Source organism: Periophthalmus magnuspinnatus, chromosome 9 (genome assembly GCF_009829125.3).
Source record: "Periophthalmus magnuspinnatus isolate fPerMag1 chromosome 9, fPerMag1.2.pri, whole genome shotgun sequence".
Taxonomy (NCBI): Eukaryota; Metazoa; Chordata; class Actinopteri; order Gobiiformes; family Gobiidae; genus Periophthalmus; species Periophthalmus magnuspinnatus.
The window spans coordinates 12418225-12433393 of NC_047134.1; the positions used below are offsets into that span (position 1 = coordinate 12418225).

The following is a 15169-nucleotide window of genomic DNA, read 5'->3' on the forward strand; positions in this document are numbered from 1 at the left end:
CTCCAAGGTATACAGTTGAGATAAGTGACACACATTTCACACTGTTGTTTGATTAATAAAAGACGCAAACGCTGTATAATGCACACTAACACACATGCACAAAAAGCCCTGCCATTAAATATGGATATTGACATTCAAGAATGAGCCTTTGATTGACGAGGCTGAAAACTCACTGTAATATTTCCAGTGTCTTTTTTTATATTGTAGATCTTGAGGAGAAGCTCAAAAGCTGCAGTCAACACTGAGGAGATGTCACATGGATTAAACACTAGGAAGGGATGTGGAACTCTCACAAGTGCACTGAAAATTCTGACTATTATGTTTCATCTAAAAATAACAAGCCCCACTAAAAGGAATGCACAACAATGAATGAGAATAATAAGAGTGAAAAAAAAAAAAAAAACTCCAGAGAAGCGGAGTTCAAACGACATCAGTGATAGTGCAGTGCTATGAGCACAGTGTACAGTACGAGACTGCCTTCAATTATAAATAAAAGACACTCAGTGGGAGATGTGGAAACAGCAGAGACAGTGACACACATCCAAAATTTCTCTGGAGCCAAATTTGTGAAACTATGTCAAGCAGCTTGTATCAGGACCTTCTATAAATTAACAGTACTTATTGGTGACTTTGTTTAATCAGCAAGACACATCATTTCACTTGTAGCAGAACAAATAATAGCAGAATTTTTTTCAGAATGACAATTATACAATTATATAGGCTAATGTCTTTGTGCCATGGAGGGCTGTACGCTGTAGGGGGTTTGGCTGTGAGGAGGTGTATGAGCCTGCCTTACTACAGGGAGTATTAAGGTGAATGCATATAATCGCGTAAAAAAAAAAAAAAAAATGAACACATTGGCTTTAATATATATATATATATATATATATATATATACTTTGAGATTTGTTGTTCAAATGTAAAGTGCGTTATAAATAATATATATATATATATATATATATATATATATATATATATATATATATATATATATATATATATATATATATATATATATATATATATATATATATATATATATATATATATATATATATATATATATATATATATATATATATATGAAGAAGTTACAGAAAAATACAGCAACTATAACAAGATTTGTTTGGGGGGGGGGGGGGGGGAATTGCCCAGTCAAGGCAAATATACTTCAGTGGTTCGGGGGTAGATCAGTTGCCCACAATCAAGATAAACCCACTTTGCCATTGTATGAATCTATCTATCTGTCTGACTTGGTGCATTCTTTGCGCAGATTGCCTTTTTGCGCAGATAAGCTGCCACACTTACTCAGTCTGCCAAGGGCTGCTGTGGCTACAAAAGTGCAGTGGAGTAGATGACAGTACAGAGGTAGCTAATTGTGAATGATGAGTGCATGAATAATTAAATAAATGGTGAAGCAACCTCGAGTAGAAAGGCCTTAAATAAGATAAATGCATTATAACAGCTACTATGACCTATTGATTATTATTGTAAGCTATAGCAGCAAGAAACATGTGTAATTGTGTGTTCCTTTTAAAACGATATGGAGATATCCGACTGCAAATGTATAAAAACTAAATGTGACCTAAAACGTTCCATTTAGGCTTAAATTCAAATGGGATTTAAGTCCATGTGTATAACTAAACAAGCCTACAGTAGAGAGCGGTCTCTTTTCTCTTTTGCTCTTTCCCAGGGGTCCTTACAGTTGCTTATTGCACCCATAGAAAATCCTGTAGAAAATGTGTAAAATGGTCATTGTTATGCTGTTTTAAATCTGTTAGTATATTTCAAGATTGCATTAGTTACACTTAATTTACATCTGGTTCATGATTAAATTTTACTGAGCGACATATTTGAGAGAAAAATAACTTTATCATACTTTATAAACAGGCATATCTTAGGCCACCTTTTCCTCAGTGTTTCAGCGTGACCTCTACTGCAGTTAAAAACACTAGTGTGCGGAGGCTGTGTTCATTGATTTTTGACGATGTAACACATCTTCATGTTACGGTGATAAGGTGAAGGAGAAACCCTTTCATTTTGTAAACATCGCACTAAGGGCTTATGTGCTCCTCGCCGTTAGATTCCCGACGAGGGCTGCTCGGTGTTGCCAGGGAAGAGTCCTTTTCAGCGGCACTGCATAAACATGGTGAGTGAGAACGAGCCGCGGAAAGCTTCTTTTTATGGTACCTCATCTGTTATGATCCGACACGCAGTTATATATCAGCATTTAATGAAGACATGGTGTGTATTTTGTATATGTTCATCTTAAACACCGCTTATTTCCTAACGGTTTGGTGTTAGCTTAGCTGTCAGTGCAGTGTAGCCTGCTAGCTCAGTGGGTTAGCTTTAATGCTACATCTGCATTTGGATGGAGCAGGTGGATATATCTTAGTAATCAGAAGTTTGTATTTTTAAGTGGATGATAAAGCCAGTATTGCATTATTTAATCTGGTCCAAATAAAAAGAGATGTGCTTTGTTAACCATCACAGAGTAAACAGTGTAGCTTAGCTGTTTGGGTTTGGGTAAGGTTTGTTCACCTTTACCACTGCTCAACTGACCTCAGGATGCCAACAGAGGTCATGCATAATGGAAGTGCTATAATTATTTGGTTTACTCTGTTATTCTCATTTGTCAGCATCTTTTACTAATCATCTGGAGAACTGTTATTCATGTCTTACTCTTGGCTGTCACTGTGTTTAGTACCCAAAACTTTACCTTTTATTTGAGGATAAACCACAGTGTAACAATAAAAGTATACAATGGCGTCTTGTAAATCAAAAACCTGTGACTGGTCTTAAGTTTAGAGGGACTTTATTATAAATGTATGCAGAGTAGTTAATACAGTTTATTTTTGGTACAATTAAGATTTCCTGGTTCTACATTTTTTTGTGGTGGATGGCTTCTTTGCTCGGATATACACCTTCAAAGTAAAATCACAGTCGGGTAATTGTTAAACTGTTGTGCTTTAGTGGGGGTCACTTATCAGTTAACACCGCAGCTCCTTTTCTCCAGGTTCAGATTTCATTTGGTTGTTCAGTGGAAGGGGGTCAAGCAGACTGGTGCAGATAAGAGAATCCTGCTGGCTCAATTTCTCCTAGGAAGTCGATTGGAGAAGGTTCCCTGCTGAGAGTGGTCAGACTCTACCAAACTTGGAACATGTGCTTCTGACCCATTTATGGTGACCACTGGCAGGTTCAAGTGGATGGCACTACTTCCATAACTTTTAGTAAGCTAGTGGAGCAGAGGGAAAAATTGGCAAACTTCAGATGATTATTCACTCTTGATTTGAAAGTTGGTCCACGCTGAGTGACATGGTTTAGATTCATGACCAATCTAAAATAAATCTGCTGTAGAAGATATTTCTGTTGAATCGTTTTATTATTATTTTTTTGTTAATTAGTGGGCAAATCTATATAGGGTACGGGATATATGTTGCCCATTTTATTACGACTCAAAATTACTTGTATAGATGGAGGGCATGGTAGTGTGTTTTGACATGATATATTGGGTTAAAAGAATTAAATAAATTCAAAAAATGTAAAATTTTGAATTGCTTAAGTGTTATGTTTATGGATGACCATCGCAATAGCTTGAAACCCATGAATGCAATCAATTTACTTGATAATGAGTGGTGCAAATTGCTTATCTTGCTTGTTAAATTTGGCTTTCCTTCTGCATTACATTGTATTATGTGACTTGTCTGTAAATATCTGCTGACAAGAAGTAGATATTTCACACCACAAAACATAAACAAATTGTCATAGAACTGATCCAAATAGTTGACAATGGGCCAACAATCTAAACAAATCATAATTGAAAGTACTATGTAACTTCCTTGGTGGAGGGTCGACCAATAATAATTCTTTTCCATTAAAAAGCCATAATAGCAATACATTTGCTAAATATATTGTATATTTTCTTTTGTTTGACTCATTTTTATTTTAAGCTTGAAATGTCAATGAAACTTGCTCTATTGGAGATTAATTGAGCTAATTGGCTCTTTAAGCTCAAGTGTCTGCAGGGATAGATATCAATGGATCCCACTGCTAGTTAAAAGGATAGGCCAACCACAGCCTCCTGCTAACCTGAGTGGATAAAAGCCCGGCATGATGGAAGTGATTCTGGCCCCTTAAGCTTAAGTGAATATTGATCTAAGCGAGCTGCCTGATATTGAACTCCTCGTGCTGCTGCTGTAACTACCCCAGGAGTGTTGGCTGTTCACTCAGTGCAATCACGGAGGTCACGGCAAGAGGCTGTCATTTAGGAATAGATTTATAACAGATTTCAGGTTATAAAGATTAGTGGTCATGGTTAATATCACATTTATTTGTGTATTAATATGTAACTAAATGCTGCTGGAGTCTCGGCAATACATTGGCATTCTTGAAGAAATAAATGTGTCCAAAATTAATTTAGTTTGGTAAGGCCCTAAATCAATATTAATTATTAGAAATTATACTGCTGATAAATTTGGAATACATTTTACAGCCTGAAATAAAGGTAAAAATAAATAAATAAATAAAAGTTTCAGTATCAACAATCATTATATTATATTGTTTACATGATTAGAAAATTGAATTTATTAAGCATGGATATGAAAGTGTTAGATTTGCTGTAAATGTGTACAGGGCCTGCTTTGTGTCATTTCTAATTATAATTTAAATGTCATTCTGAACTCCACTTCTCTTCCCACAGGGTGTGATTGGTGTGCAGCTGGTGGTTACCATGGTAATGGCCAGTGTAATTCAAAAAATCATACCTCATTATTCCTTCGCAAGATGGCTACTTTGCAGTGGCAGGTAATGCACAGCCCTCTGTCCTCCCTCTGTTTGCGGGGCTTTCTTTCTTAGTTTGTTCTGAGATGAGCTGTTTACATTAAATAGTCCTGGACAATGGTTGTTTGTTTTGATGGCAGAATGTTAAACTGGGTTGAGGGAGAAGATGAAAAAGAATGGTTAAGTTCCCCTTCAAAGACTAAAGGCTATCAGAAACTGGGTCTGCCCACTGGGATGTCACATAAAATAAACAACATCACCCAATTTCCACTAATTAGTGCCACACACATGTTTTAAGTAAACAGCGCATTAATAAAAAATGTTTTCTTTCCAGGCAAGTGAAGCTTTGCCCAAGTTTAGGAGTATAGCAGAGAAATGTTTACTAAATACTTTTAAAAATCAGCTTCTTCTGTGCCCCTCCATCAAAAAAACTAAATGAATATGTACAAAAAATATATAGATATAGAACTGGAGATCTAGCTTATTAAGTCACAATAATGTATAATTATAGTTATTATATTGTCGTTTATATCATTTAAGCCTACTTAAATGCATGTCTGTGACATAAAGGTATTCATGGATTTCAGCTTCTTGTTATAGGTAACATTTGGAGTATTTTTCACCATTTAAAAGATTTTATTTTATTTTCATTTAAAAATAATCGTGATTTTTTTTTGTTTAATTATTATTTTTTTGTATATATCCTTCTGCAACTCTTGGATACAGATTTAGTCTGCATTATTAAGCTCACAGTTAAATTTCACATTTGTTTCTATTGTCATTGCCTTTTTATTATAATTAATATGCAGTTTCTGTACGAAAGGTCAAAATGTGTTACTCCACTGCATGTCCATTATAAACTAATCGAATGCAGAGTTGTAGGTTAATAATATTCTCCTTTGAATGTCCATAACCCCACATGTATTTTCTTTGTCTTCAGTCTGCGGTGGTATCAGCACCCTACGGAAGATGAGTTGAGGAGCTTAGCAGGGAAACAAAAAGGACAGAAGAGGAAAGACAGGTAGGTAAAGGGGGGGTGGCTGGAAAGAAGCAGGACTATTGTTTGGGGGTTGGGAAAATGCTATGGCACAGAGGAGGTACGGGCTTTCATCAGAGGGGAGAGAAAAGATGAGACGCAGGCTCTGGCGATGGATGGAGACCACAGACATGTCAGTGTGGAGATGAAGCTGATGTGTTTATGTGGCTCATTTAAGGCCTGTTTGAAGTAAGAAGACACCAGTTGGCTGTTGTTGTTTGCCTCCTTTACGCTGCTTCATTGCAACTCGTCTTAGAAATTCAAGAGAAGTTTGTCCTTTTTCCCTTTGGAGCCAATACTATTTAGGCTATTTCAGGGCCTGACAGTTTAAAAGGCTTTTCTCCACATCAAATCAAAGTTTCCCAAACAGCATTACATCTTCAAAGTGGTCAGATGTCAAACTTTGATTCTGGAAGAGGACTTTTTTCCAGCTATACTTATTTTTCCATTAATACAGTATCCAGTTTTTGAGGTGTCTGTCGGTGGACATTTGAACCATATGTCGAACACATGAATTTAGTGCTTTTCCCCCTTGTATCCTTTTTATGAAAAATGAATAGAAAAATTGAAATAATCCTTATTCTTTTATCTGCTCTCAAGTCTTTCTTCTGACCCGGTATGAGGCAGGTCAGGTTTCTCTAGTGCCACATGTTCTGTAATCCCTCCAAGAGAAAGTTGACCAGTGTTCTTTTGCTAGCTCATGCCATGCAGCTCGGATCCCATTGTTGGCCGTCTGACTCCTGCGGTCAGGGGTGAAGCTGAGCCCCTTCTCTGCCTATCAGGAGCCTCAAAGATGAAATCTGTCCCGGGCATGTTTGGCCAGAGAGTCTTACAGTGTGGTATTGTGCCGAGGATCCAGCCAGTGCACAGGGCTGAGCAAACAAAGCCCCCCAAAAGCAGGGAGGCCTAGCAGACTGTTCCCCAAGCCCAAAGAACAGCTCAGTGTTTGCCTGCTGCCAGTGGGTTAGCGCCGCATGGCTACTACCCATTGTGCCTGATGCATATTATCAAGACCACTGGCTGCAGATAGTACAGAATACTGTAGTGGAAAAGTGAAGGGTAGTATTAGGGTCTTGGTAAGTTCAAACAAGGTAATAGAAGTTTCCTATAAATTCTGGGAAAACTTACACAGATCATTTTCATTTGAAAAACTGAATATCATCTGTGTAGTATAACTTTTGCTTATTGACTATTTTCAATCTTTAAGCTTTTTTTGGCCAGTAGTCACTTTGTTGCCCATTGTATTATCTTTGACATCTCAAAGTGCAATATATCCCAGATTAAGTTTAGACTATGGGACATACCAGAACATGGTTTCTTCTATTATTATCCCTCTATCTATTATTGGGAAGAACTGATAGAATATGGGTTCAATAATGATAATATTGTTCAAAGTTTACATGGGCTCTGTGGAATCATCATAACAACATTAGTGCATGTAAATTACTTTATTAGATGAGACTTTTAAACCTCAATCTGGAATGTTCAAAGAAGAAAAGAAAAAGAATGTCTAGAAAATATAATTTGATCTTTTTACTAATGAAATATTTCTCTCTCATCAGGAAATATAATGGTCATATTGACAACAAGCCTTTAACAGTTCCAAAGGACATAGACTTGCAGCTGGAGACTAAATGTATCACAGAAGTGGACACGTTAGGTAAAAACTCAATATTCGTCACATGAATAGTCTACTTCCTGTATTGTGACCAAAGCTTAAAAATATGTTGCCTCTCCCTCTCTCCCTCTGTAGCGTTGCACTACTTTCCAGAGTTCCAGTGGTTGGTGGATTTCACGTTGGCGGCGACTCTGGTGTATCTGATTACGGAGGCGTACTACAGCTTGGCCCAGCCCTCTACGGAGATGAACATCAGTGTGGTGTGGTGCCTCCTCGTCCTCGCCTTTGTCATGTATCCTTACCACTGCTCACACAAGGGTGGGCCATGTCAACAAAAATTCAAATCTCAATGTTATTTTTTTTTATTTCTTATACTTAATATACCCATGAATGTCTTAGTATCCATTCTCACATGAATAGAATAGATAGGGCAGAAATATAACATTTAGTTTGGAAGATTACAGTAAGCCTTTGTGCTCTTTTTTATTTTTTTTATTTTATGGTCACATTGTAGTTAGAGCTTACTGTAGCCATAAGCATGTCCAGAAGTATATACATTTGACTGCATGTGAAGTGTTTATTATTTCAAATCATGTTCTATTGTTTTTCTTATTGGAATAGACGGGAAAGATAAAAAGACTGGCCCTTCATTCACATTTCTATTTTCACACGCTTGCTTCCTCCGCTTTATGTCATCTATTAACATCTGTTTATCCATAAGAGACTCCAAGTCATTCCAGGTTGATTGTGCAAATGCAGCAGTAACTGTTAGAGGCTATAAAATGACCCATACTAGCAGCGTGCACCTTTATGGTCCATGGCTACCTGCTATTTGCCACGCTGAATGACGGTTAAATAATATGCATTATCCTCACCACCAACCCCAGGGATCTATCTTTGCACCGCTCCTGCTCGGGCCAGCTCCCCACGCGCTCACATGGCGTGTTATTTCCTGCCCACACTGGAGATTGAAGGCCCACTTTTCTGAGCCGAGTGCAGAGACTGGGGTAAGGACAGACTGGGCAGCAGATGATGGGGTGTACAGTATAGATGGAGACTGGAACAGGCAGTTTGGTTTAGGTCTGTGCAATGAATCAAATTTTAATTAAGAGAGAGATTGTCACTACAAAGCCATTTTTATCTACACAAAATAGAATTTAGACAAGATCAATACATTTAAGGATCTTTTTTGTTCTTCCTCGGGTGTTAATTTGTGTAGCTGTGTAGTAGTCTAATTGTAAATGTAAGTTAAAGGTAAATGATGCATAATTGTCTTGTATAACACTGCTTCAATGCAACTTAATTCCTAAATAATTTTTTGCCTTAACCTACTGACAGTAAAACCCTCTTTTCAATCACAACACACTACTTCAAATTGGAAGAAGGAGGCGAGCGCTCTCTCTGTATTACATTTGGTTTCTTCTTCTTTGTTAAAGCGATGGCCATCCTCATAGTTACTGAAAACTACTTGGAGTTTGGTCTGGAAACAGGTACAAATATTCAGTGTTAAATCAGGGTCAAATTAACCATTTGTTAAGTGTTTATTTTGACACTAATCATGGCATGTTTTGTAGGTTTTGAAAACTTTTCTGACAGTGCTCTACGGTTCCTGGAGCATCAGGGCTTGGACTCACAGTAAGTTCACTTCTGAAGTTTTCATTGTGACGTTTCCTTGGTATTTTAAATGAACTTAACTGTATCTTTTTCACAGGGGTCCAATATCTAAACTCACATTTAAACTCATCTTGGCGCTGCTCTGCTCTCTAATCGGAGCATTCCTAACATTTCCTGGTCTGCGTTTGGCTCAGATGCACCTGGATGCTCTCAATTTGTCTCATGACAAATTTACACAGTAAGTTCTCCCAGACTAATTGTTTTTCTATATCAAATATTGATCCATTTCTTCAACTGTTGAAACATTAATTGCATTAAAGTGATAATAAATGAAGGTTAAATATTTAATCCTTAGTTTACATATGGTGATATTTGGTTGTGCTAAATTTTAAAATATAAAATTAGATAACGATGCACTTCCTTATGTCTTTAGGACTCTGCTTCATATCAACTTCTTATCACCGCTCATCATGGTCTTATTGTGGGTGAAGCCCATAACGAAGGACTACATAATGAACCCCACTTTGGGAAAGGAGAATGTGCCTTTGTAAGTGCCTGATTTTTACTACAGTCTTTATAAGTGACTAGAAATAGATTGACCGTTTTTCTGTGTTACTAGAATGACTGAGCAGGCGTTTGATACTCTGAGACTGTGGGCCATCATTGGGCTCTGTGCTCTGCGGCTCGCTATGATGCGCCACCATCTGCAGGCCTACCTCAACCTGGCCCAGAAAGGAGTGGATCTGATGAAGAAGGAAGCGGGCCGCATCAGCACTGTGGAGCTGCAGAAGATGGTGAATGGAGACACACAAACTGTTAGATACGGCTGCACTGGCTGATCATGTGTATAATAAAATTTGTATTTGTAAACATCACTGCAGGATACCAAATGCTTCAGGATTATTTATATTTTAGGGATTTAAGACTTGCGTATTTGGTCCTTTAAGGTTTGTACAAGGTATAACATTTATTTTATGATACTTTCAGGTTGCGCGTGTTTTTTACTACTTGTGTGTAATCGCACTACAGTATGTGGCTCCATTAATAATGTTGCTCCATACTACATTGCTGCTAAAAACCTTAGGTAAGTTTAAACATTTTGAAAATCTTATTTTCAAATAGTTTGAGCTTATCATTTCTTACTGTGTTGCAGGTGGACACTCGTGGGGGGTCTACGCTGAAGAGGAGCTGCCTTGCACCCATGACTTGAACTCTGGTGCTGCTGTTTCGGCGGCTGCAGACCCCATGGGGCCCACAGCGGACGCTGTGTTAGAGACTGGAGCTCGTGCCTCTGTAGTTCAGCTGTCTGTTGCTTTGGGAGGCTTGAGGACTGTGTTCAGCCCATTGCTTTTCCGGGGCCTTTTCTCCTTCTTCACTTGGTGGATCGCTGCCTGTCTGTTTTCCACATCCCTCTTTGGGCTCTTTTACCATCAGTACCTAATGGCAGCATAGCACCAGCAGCCTGAGGACAATCCAAGACACAAAGGCTTGTATTGGGGGCAGTGGAGACCAAATATTCAACCTTCAACTGCTTCACTGACCAAGACTGACCATATCACTGGACCCATCGGTTCAACTACAGTGCTTCCTTCAGACTTGTTTTTATGGCTGCTCCACATCATTTTGGAGTTTGATTGAAAATTTATACATTTACAAGTTAGATTTACTGTAAGTCTCCGAATGGTGCCAGTGGTTATGGCACTGTTCCAAAAGTCAAGTTTTTATTTGACATCTTAAGTGCTGAATGAAATTAATTAATTGGTGTCAAACATGCAATTACTGTGTGATTGGAAATAATTTAATATAACATTGTTTCAAAATATGTTAGTTGATTATTTTTGACATTTTTCATCCTTTGTGTATGCACATTATGGGACCAAAACATTGGGATAATTATTCTGGGACATTATAAATTCTTAATTGTATTACCAAGTTTATTTTGTATAATTTTTCACATTTCGACTTTTATCTGTCAAATGAAAAATTAGCACAGTGAGCAAGTGCCCTGTGGTCAAAGTCTATTTATCAATCGCCTACATGGTCAGAGAATGGACTCCCATTAGAGTAAACGGCCTCCAACGAGTGACTGATCCTTGCCATATATTGTGTTCTTATAGATTTCTGCATTTGTATGTGTAGATTTACCTGAGCCATTTGGAACATATTTGGAGAGGAGGATTTAAACTCTTGATTTAAAGGGATAGCAGTGTTTAGGCTGGGGGCATTGTCAACTTAAGATGATGTCCTACATATTGTGAAGTTAACGCCTTTTTATTTTGACCCAGAAGTTGCTTTTTACAGCAGCTGTTTGAATTATGTTTTGTGATTTTCAAATGGTGCCAAGTGTGAATGTTTGTCTGGATTTTAATGCGACTGTTGTCTCAGTTCTTTCAATGTTTCATGTTTTGTCATACAGTACGCACACAAAGCCCAATGTCTGCTCACGTGAAGAATGTAAGACCATAAGCTGAACAGACATGGATCAGGCTAAAAAAGACCACCTAGTCTTGCCCCGTATGCAACAGACTGATCTGATGTTGTGACCCAAGCTATCGAAACCATCATTTATGTCTTTGGTAATTTGAACAACAACTTAAACCTCAATATCAGCCTTTACTTCACATCAACTGTCTCAAGAAAGGTTGTGGTGAACCATCGTAACTGACTGCACACGCCAAACTAGAAGAGGATGTTCAGGCATACATATATTTTTTCAATATGCAAAATCAAATGACAGGTTTCTACGTAAACTACAGGTTAATTATTTTAGTTGTTACAATCTCCATCCCTGTTGACGCATAGGTCACACTTATGGCATCTGACAATTTCTTTGCATTTTTTTCAATTAGTGACGACATTCAACCAGTACAGCAGCACTGTATCACATTTCTAAGTCTTATCTTGTTTGTATGTCTGGGTAATATGCACATAATGAATGTATTAATTCAATCTAATTTTTCAGATTCTTTACAATGTTATGTTCAGCGTGTTGACCTGCACTTCCAACTCTCGTCTACTACCTGCTAAATGTGTTCTAGGGAATCTTTATTGGAACATGTGGGGCATGAAAGCTTTTCTGATGATTTTGATGTTTGTGTTGACCTTAATCATTTGTTACTGATCCTTTTCTGATTAACTTGTTTAAATTATTGGAGAAGTAGCTGGCATACTTTGCCTTTAATGGCCCAGCCGGGCGTAGATCCGTTCATCACCACAAAGTGTTTTTGTTCATTGTTGATTTCATGAAGTAACACACTGTTCTCATTTATTTATTTCTGTTTTAGACTTTTAAATAAATTATCTTTTAAATTACAGTTTTGCCTGATATTTTCTGAAATCCAAGGTCAATTGAGGAACAACTGTTTGAGTCCAGTAACCAAGAAGATTAAAGAAAGAGAACTAGACCCAGTGTGCGGGACATGTATGAACCAATATAGATCGTCAATATGTTTTATTAAAGCATATTTTATTCACAATAGAGTTGAAATATGTTGTGTGAGACATATTTACTATAAAGTTATTTCTGGATTGAATTACTCTTAGCATAAACATAACAAAAATATGGACAGAGGAATAAATTATCTGAAATTTTGCAACTAAAGAAACACATTCAAAAGGTTTATCAATGACTCATTTAATTAACAAAATTCTCCTTTTCTACAAAATTAAAGTTTATAAAAAAGGAACATGTAAACACAGCAAAGTAGAATTGTAGTTGAATATTTTTAAGACTCTTTATTTTTTCCAATAATGTAATACTGTTATGGCAAAGGCTGTCACAATCACAAATTTTAGGGTCAATAGGTCAATAATTCGCCATAGAAGGTACTTATTCAACCTTTTACAAAAATACCCCAAAACTCCCAACTTTTACGAAGAAAATGTACAGACAAAACGTATTATTCCAGATTTCGATATAGTGTTTATTGTGACAGGCCTAGTTATGGCGTCCAAATCCAAATGTTGAATTGACAAAACTTAACAATTAGATTTAATAACCAAAGTTGAGATATTTACCCTCACGTCTACTGAAAGAACTTGTGATTTCTCAAAGGCCACATTCTGCGTTCATGATACAATTACAACAAGATGTAAAAAGCGCTGTCTGGAATGTTAATTTACACATACACTCCAGTAAGGTCAAAGGTGAATTGCAAAAATGGTTTCCCAGAATACCTTTATAAATACATATCAATAGGAGCATGTTAAACCAAAACATTCCCTTCTATGTATTCTGCCACATTCACTGGATAATGTAAGTGAAAAGATGCATTTAAATACACGGTGTACAGATATTTGTGCAATTTAGCCTTGACATGTTTTCTATTCAGTGTGTTTTCCAAAAAAGTAGGTGTGAAGAGCTCTGTGAACTAGTTGAGCTGTAGCCAATAGCCACATTTAATCTTATTCACTCACAGCTGATTCTTAGCAGATCCTGACAAAAGCTATGGAATCATTGTATTTTGGTCAGTCAATGTCAATATATTTGCTTGAATTGATTGAGTAGACAGAAATTAACCATTATTATTATGTATATGTATATGTGTGTCCAAAAATGTTGTAGATTATCAATGCTAGAAACATGTACACAACATTTATATTGATATTTAACCATAATTACAAGTGGTTTACACATTACTGACTGAAGTGAGCGATGAGTGAGTAGTGAGTGTCGTGTCTTACCTCAGAAAAAAAACAATATATCTGTAGGATGTGAACTGATAACACTCTTCTTAGGCTCGTGCTTAACATACTACACCACTGCAGTGATCCTATTAAGAGAAAAACAATTGCAACTGAAAATGTCCAATCTAATGGGGGAAATGTTTTTACTTCATGCTCTCAAAACAATTCGAATTGCATCTTCTAACCTATACTTGAGAGCACTTGGGGTGATATTTTTCGGCATCAAAGAAAAAATATGGCTGCTCATCCAGCTGGCATTGATTGGGACCGTAGATCTATAGGGACGGCTAATAGCTATTGGAGAAGGAAAAAGTGTAGTAACAACCAACTCTCCAGTTAATACACAACAAATAGGCCAGTTAATACAGGCCTTGAGTGTCATTGTTAGGAAACTCAGCCAGTGCATTCACTTCTAAGGTAGACAGATCAATAAGACAGCTTCCAAAACAAACCAATAGAGAGCTCCTATTATATCCTTCAAGTGGGCCCTATTCACTTGCCCTAGACCAGTCCGAGGACCCACCCCTCCTCGCTCTCTCTCTCTCTCTCTCAGTCTGTGCATCCCACTGCTCCTGTGCCAATGTGGAAGAGCTTGAAGAGCAAAAAGACCATTCTCCATCGACCACACAGCTTCTCCAGTCACCTGACCTTGTAGTTGGCAGATGACCTAAAAAGAAAAAGAAAAAAAACATGAACTATTGTTAAAATCATGCTGTATTTGCAGATTCAGAGGGTAAAGAAACAGTAAATGTTGATTTCGAACAGGATATACCATTATTAACCCTTGAATGAATGCACTATTGAGTCAAAATAGCGCAGATTCATTTAAAACACAACAGAAGCTTAACAATGAGATAAATAAATATGTGAAAATACATGTACAGCATAATAAAAACAACATTTTGTACCATTTACTTTAAAACACTACACTCACACTACGCAAAACTGTATAAAAAATCTCGCTAAAGTAGAAACACTCTGACCAAAGAGGGCGTATTTAAATGCGGTCAGCGTTTATGATTGAGGTCCAGGTAGTAAAAGCAGAAATATGAAATGGCTGAGTGCTCTTGTGGTAATCACTACTTTTACATTAATTCTTGTGCAGATGAACATTGTTCCTCTAGGGGTTCCAGCTTCATTGTTGTAGACCTTTAATTAGCTCGTCTGTTATGTTCCCTGGTAAGTTCACATTTAAATGAAGCAAAACTGTCAGAGCTTCAATCGTAAAGCAACAATTATCAGCGTGTCTGTAATTACATCTATTTACTAGTTACCGGAATGTATTTTACATATAAGGATGAGAGCTTTAACCATAAACGCCCATTTCTATTGGTGGAACTACACATTTTATACATTTTGAAAACTTAAACCATAAACCATAATAGCGTAATGAGCCAAAATTATAAATCAACCCAGGTCACAACTATTTGGACAAG

The 15169-nt window shown here is 37.1% G+C and overlaps 1 protein-coding gene across 1 annotated transcript; it reads left to right on the forward strand.

The window, feature by feature from the left end:
* The first annotated feature begins 1910 nt into the window (after window positions 1–1910).
* Window positions 1911–12361, forward strand: tmem161b (transmembrane protein 161B). Its single transcript, XM_033972822.2, has 12 exons — window positions 1911–2149; window positions 4700–4803; window positions 5720–5800; window positions 7378–7475; window positions 7569–7725; window positions 8772–8923; window positions 9008–9068; window positions 9145–9285; window positions 9481–9594; window positions 9667–9841; window positions 10035–10131; window positions 10201–12361. Exons 1-12 carry the CDS (start codon window positions 2147–2149, stop codon window positions 10497–10499), a joined length of 1482 nt encoding a protein of 493 aa, XP_033828713.1. The 5' UTR covers window positions 1911–2146; the 3' UTR covers window positions 10500–12361.
* Window positions 12362–15169: the final 2808 nt, after the last annotated feature.

What these genes read in the sequence shown, in the direction of transcription:
- tmem161b (XM_033972822.2), top strand. An exon ending in TCTCATGACAAATTTACACA is followed by an intron (nt 9,286 to 9,480) that starts GTAAGTTCTCCC and finishes TTATGTCTTTAG; the next exon opens with GACTCTGCTTCATATCAACT. An exon ending in ATTGCTGCTAAAAACCTTAG is followed by an intron (nt 10,132 to 10,200) that starts GTAAGTTTAAAC and finishes ACTGTGTTGCAG; the next exon opens with GTGGACACTCGTGGGGGGTC.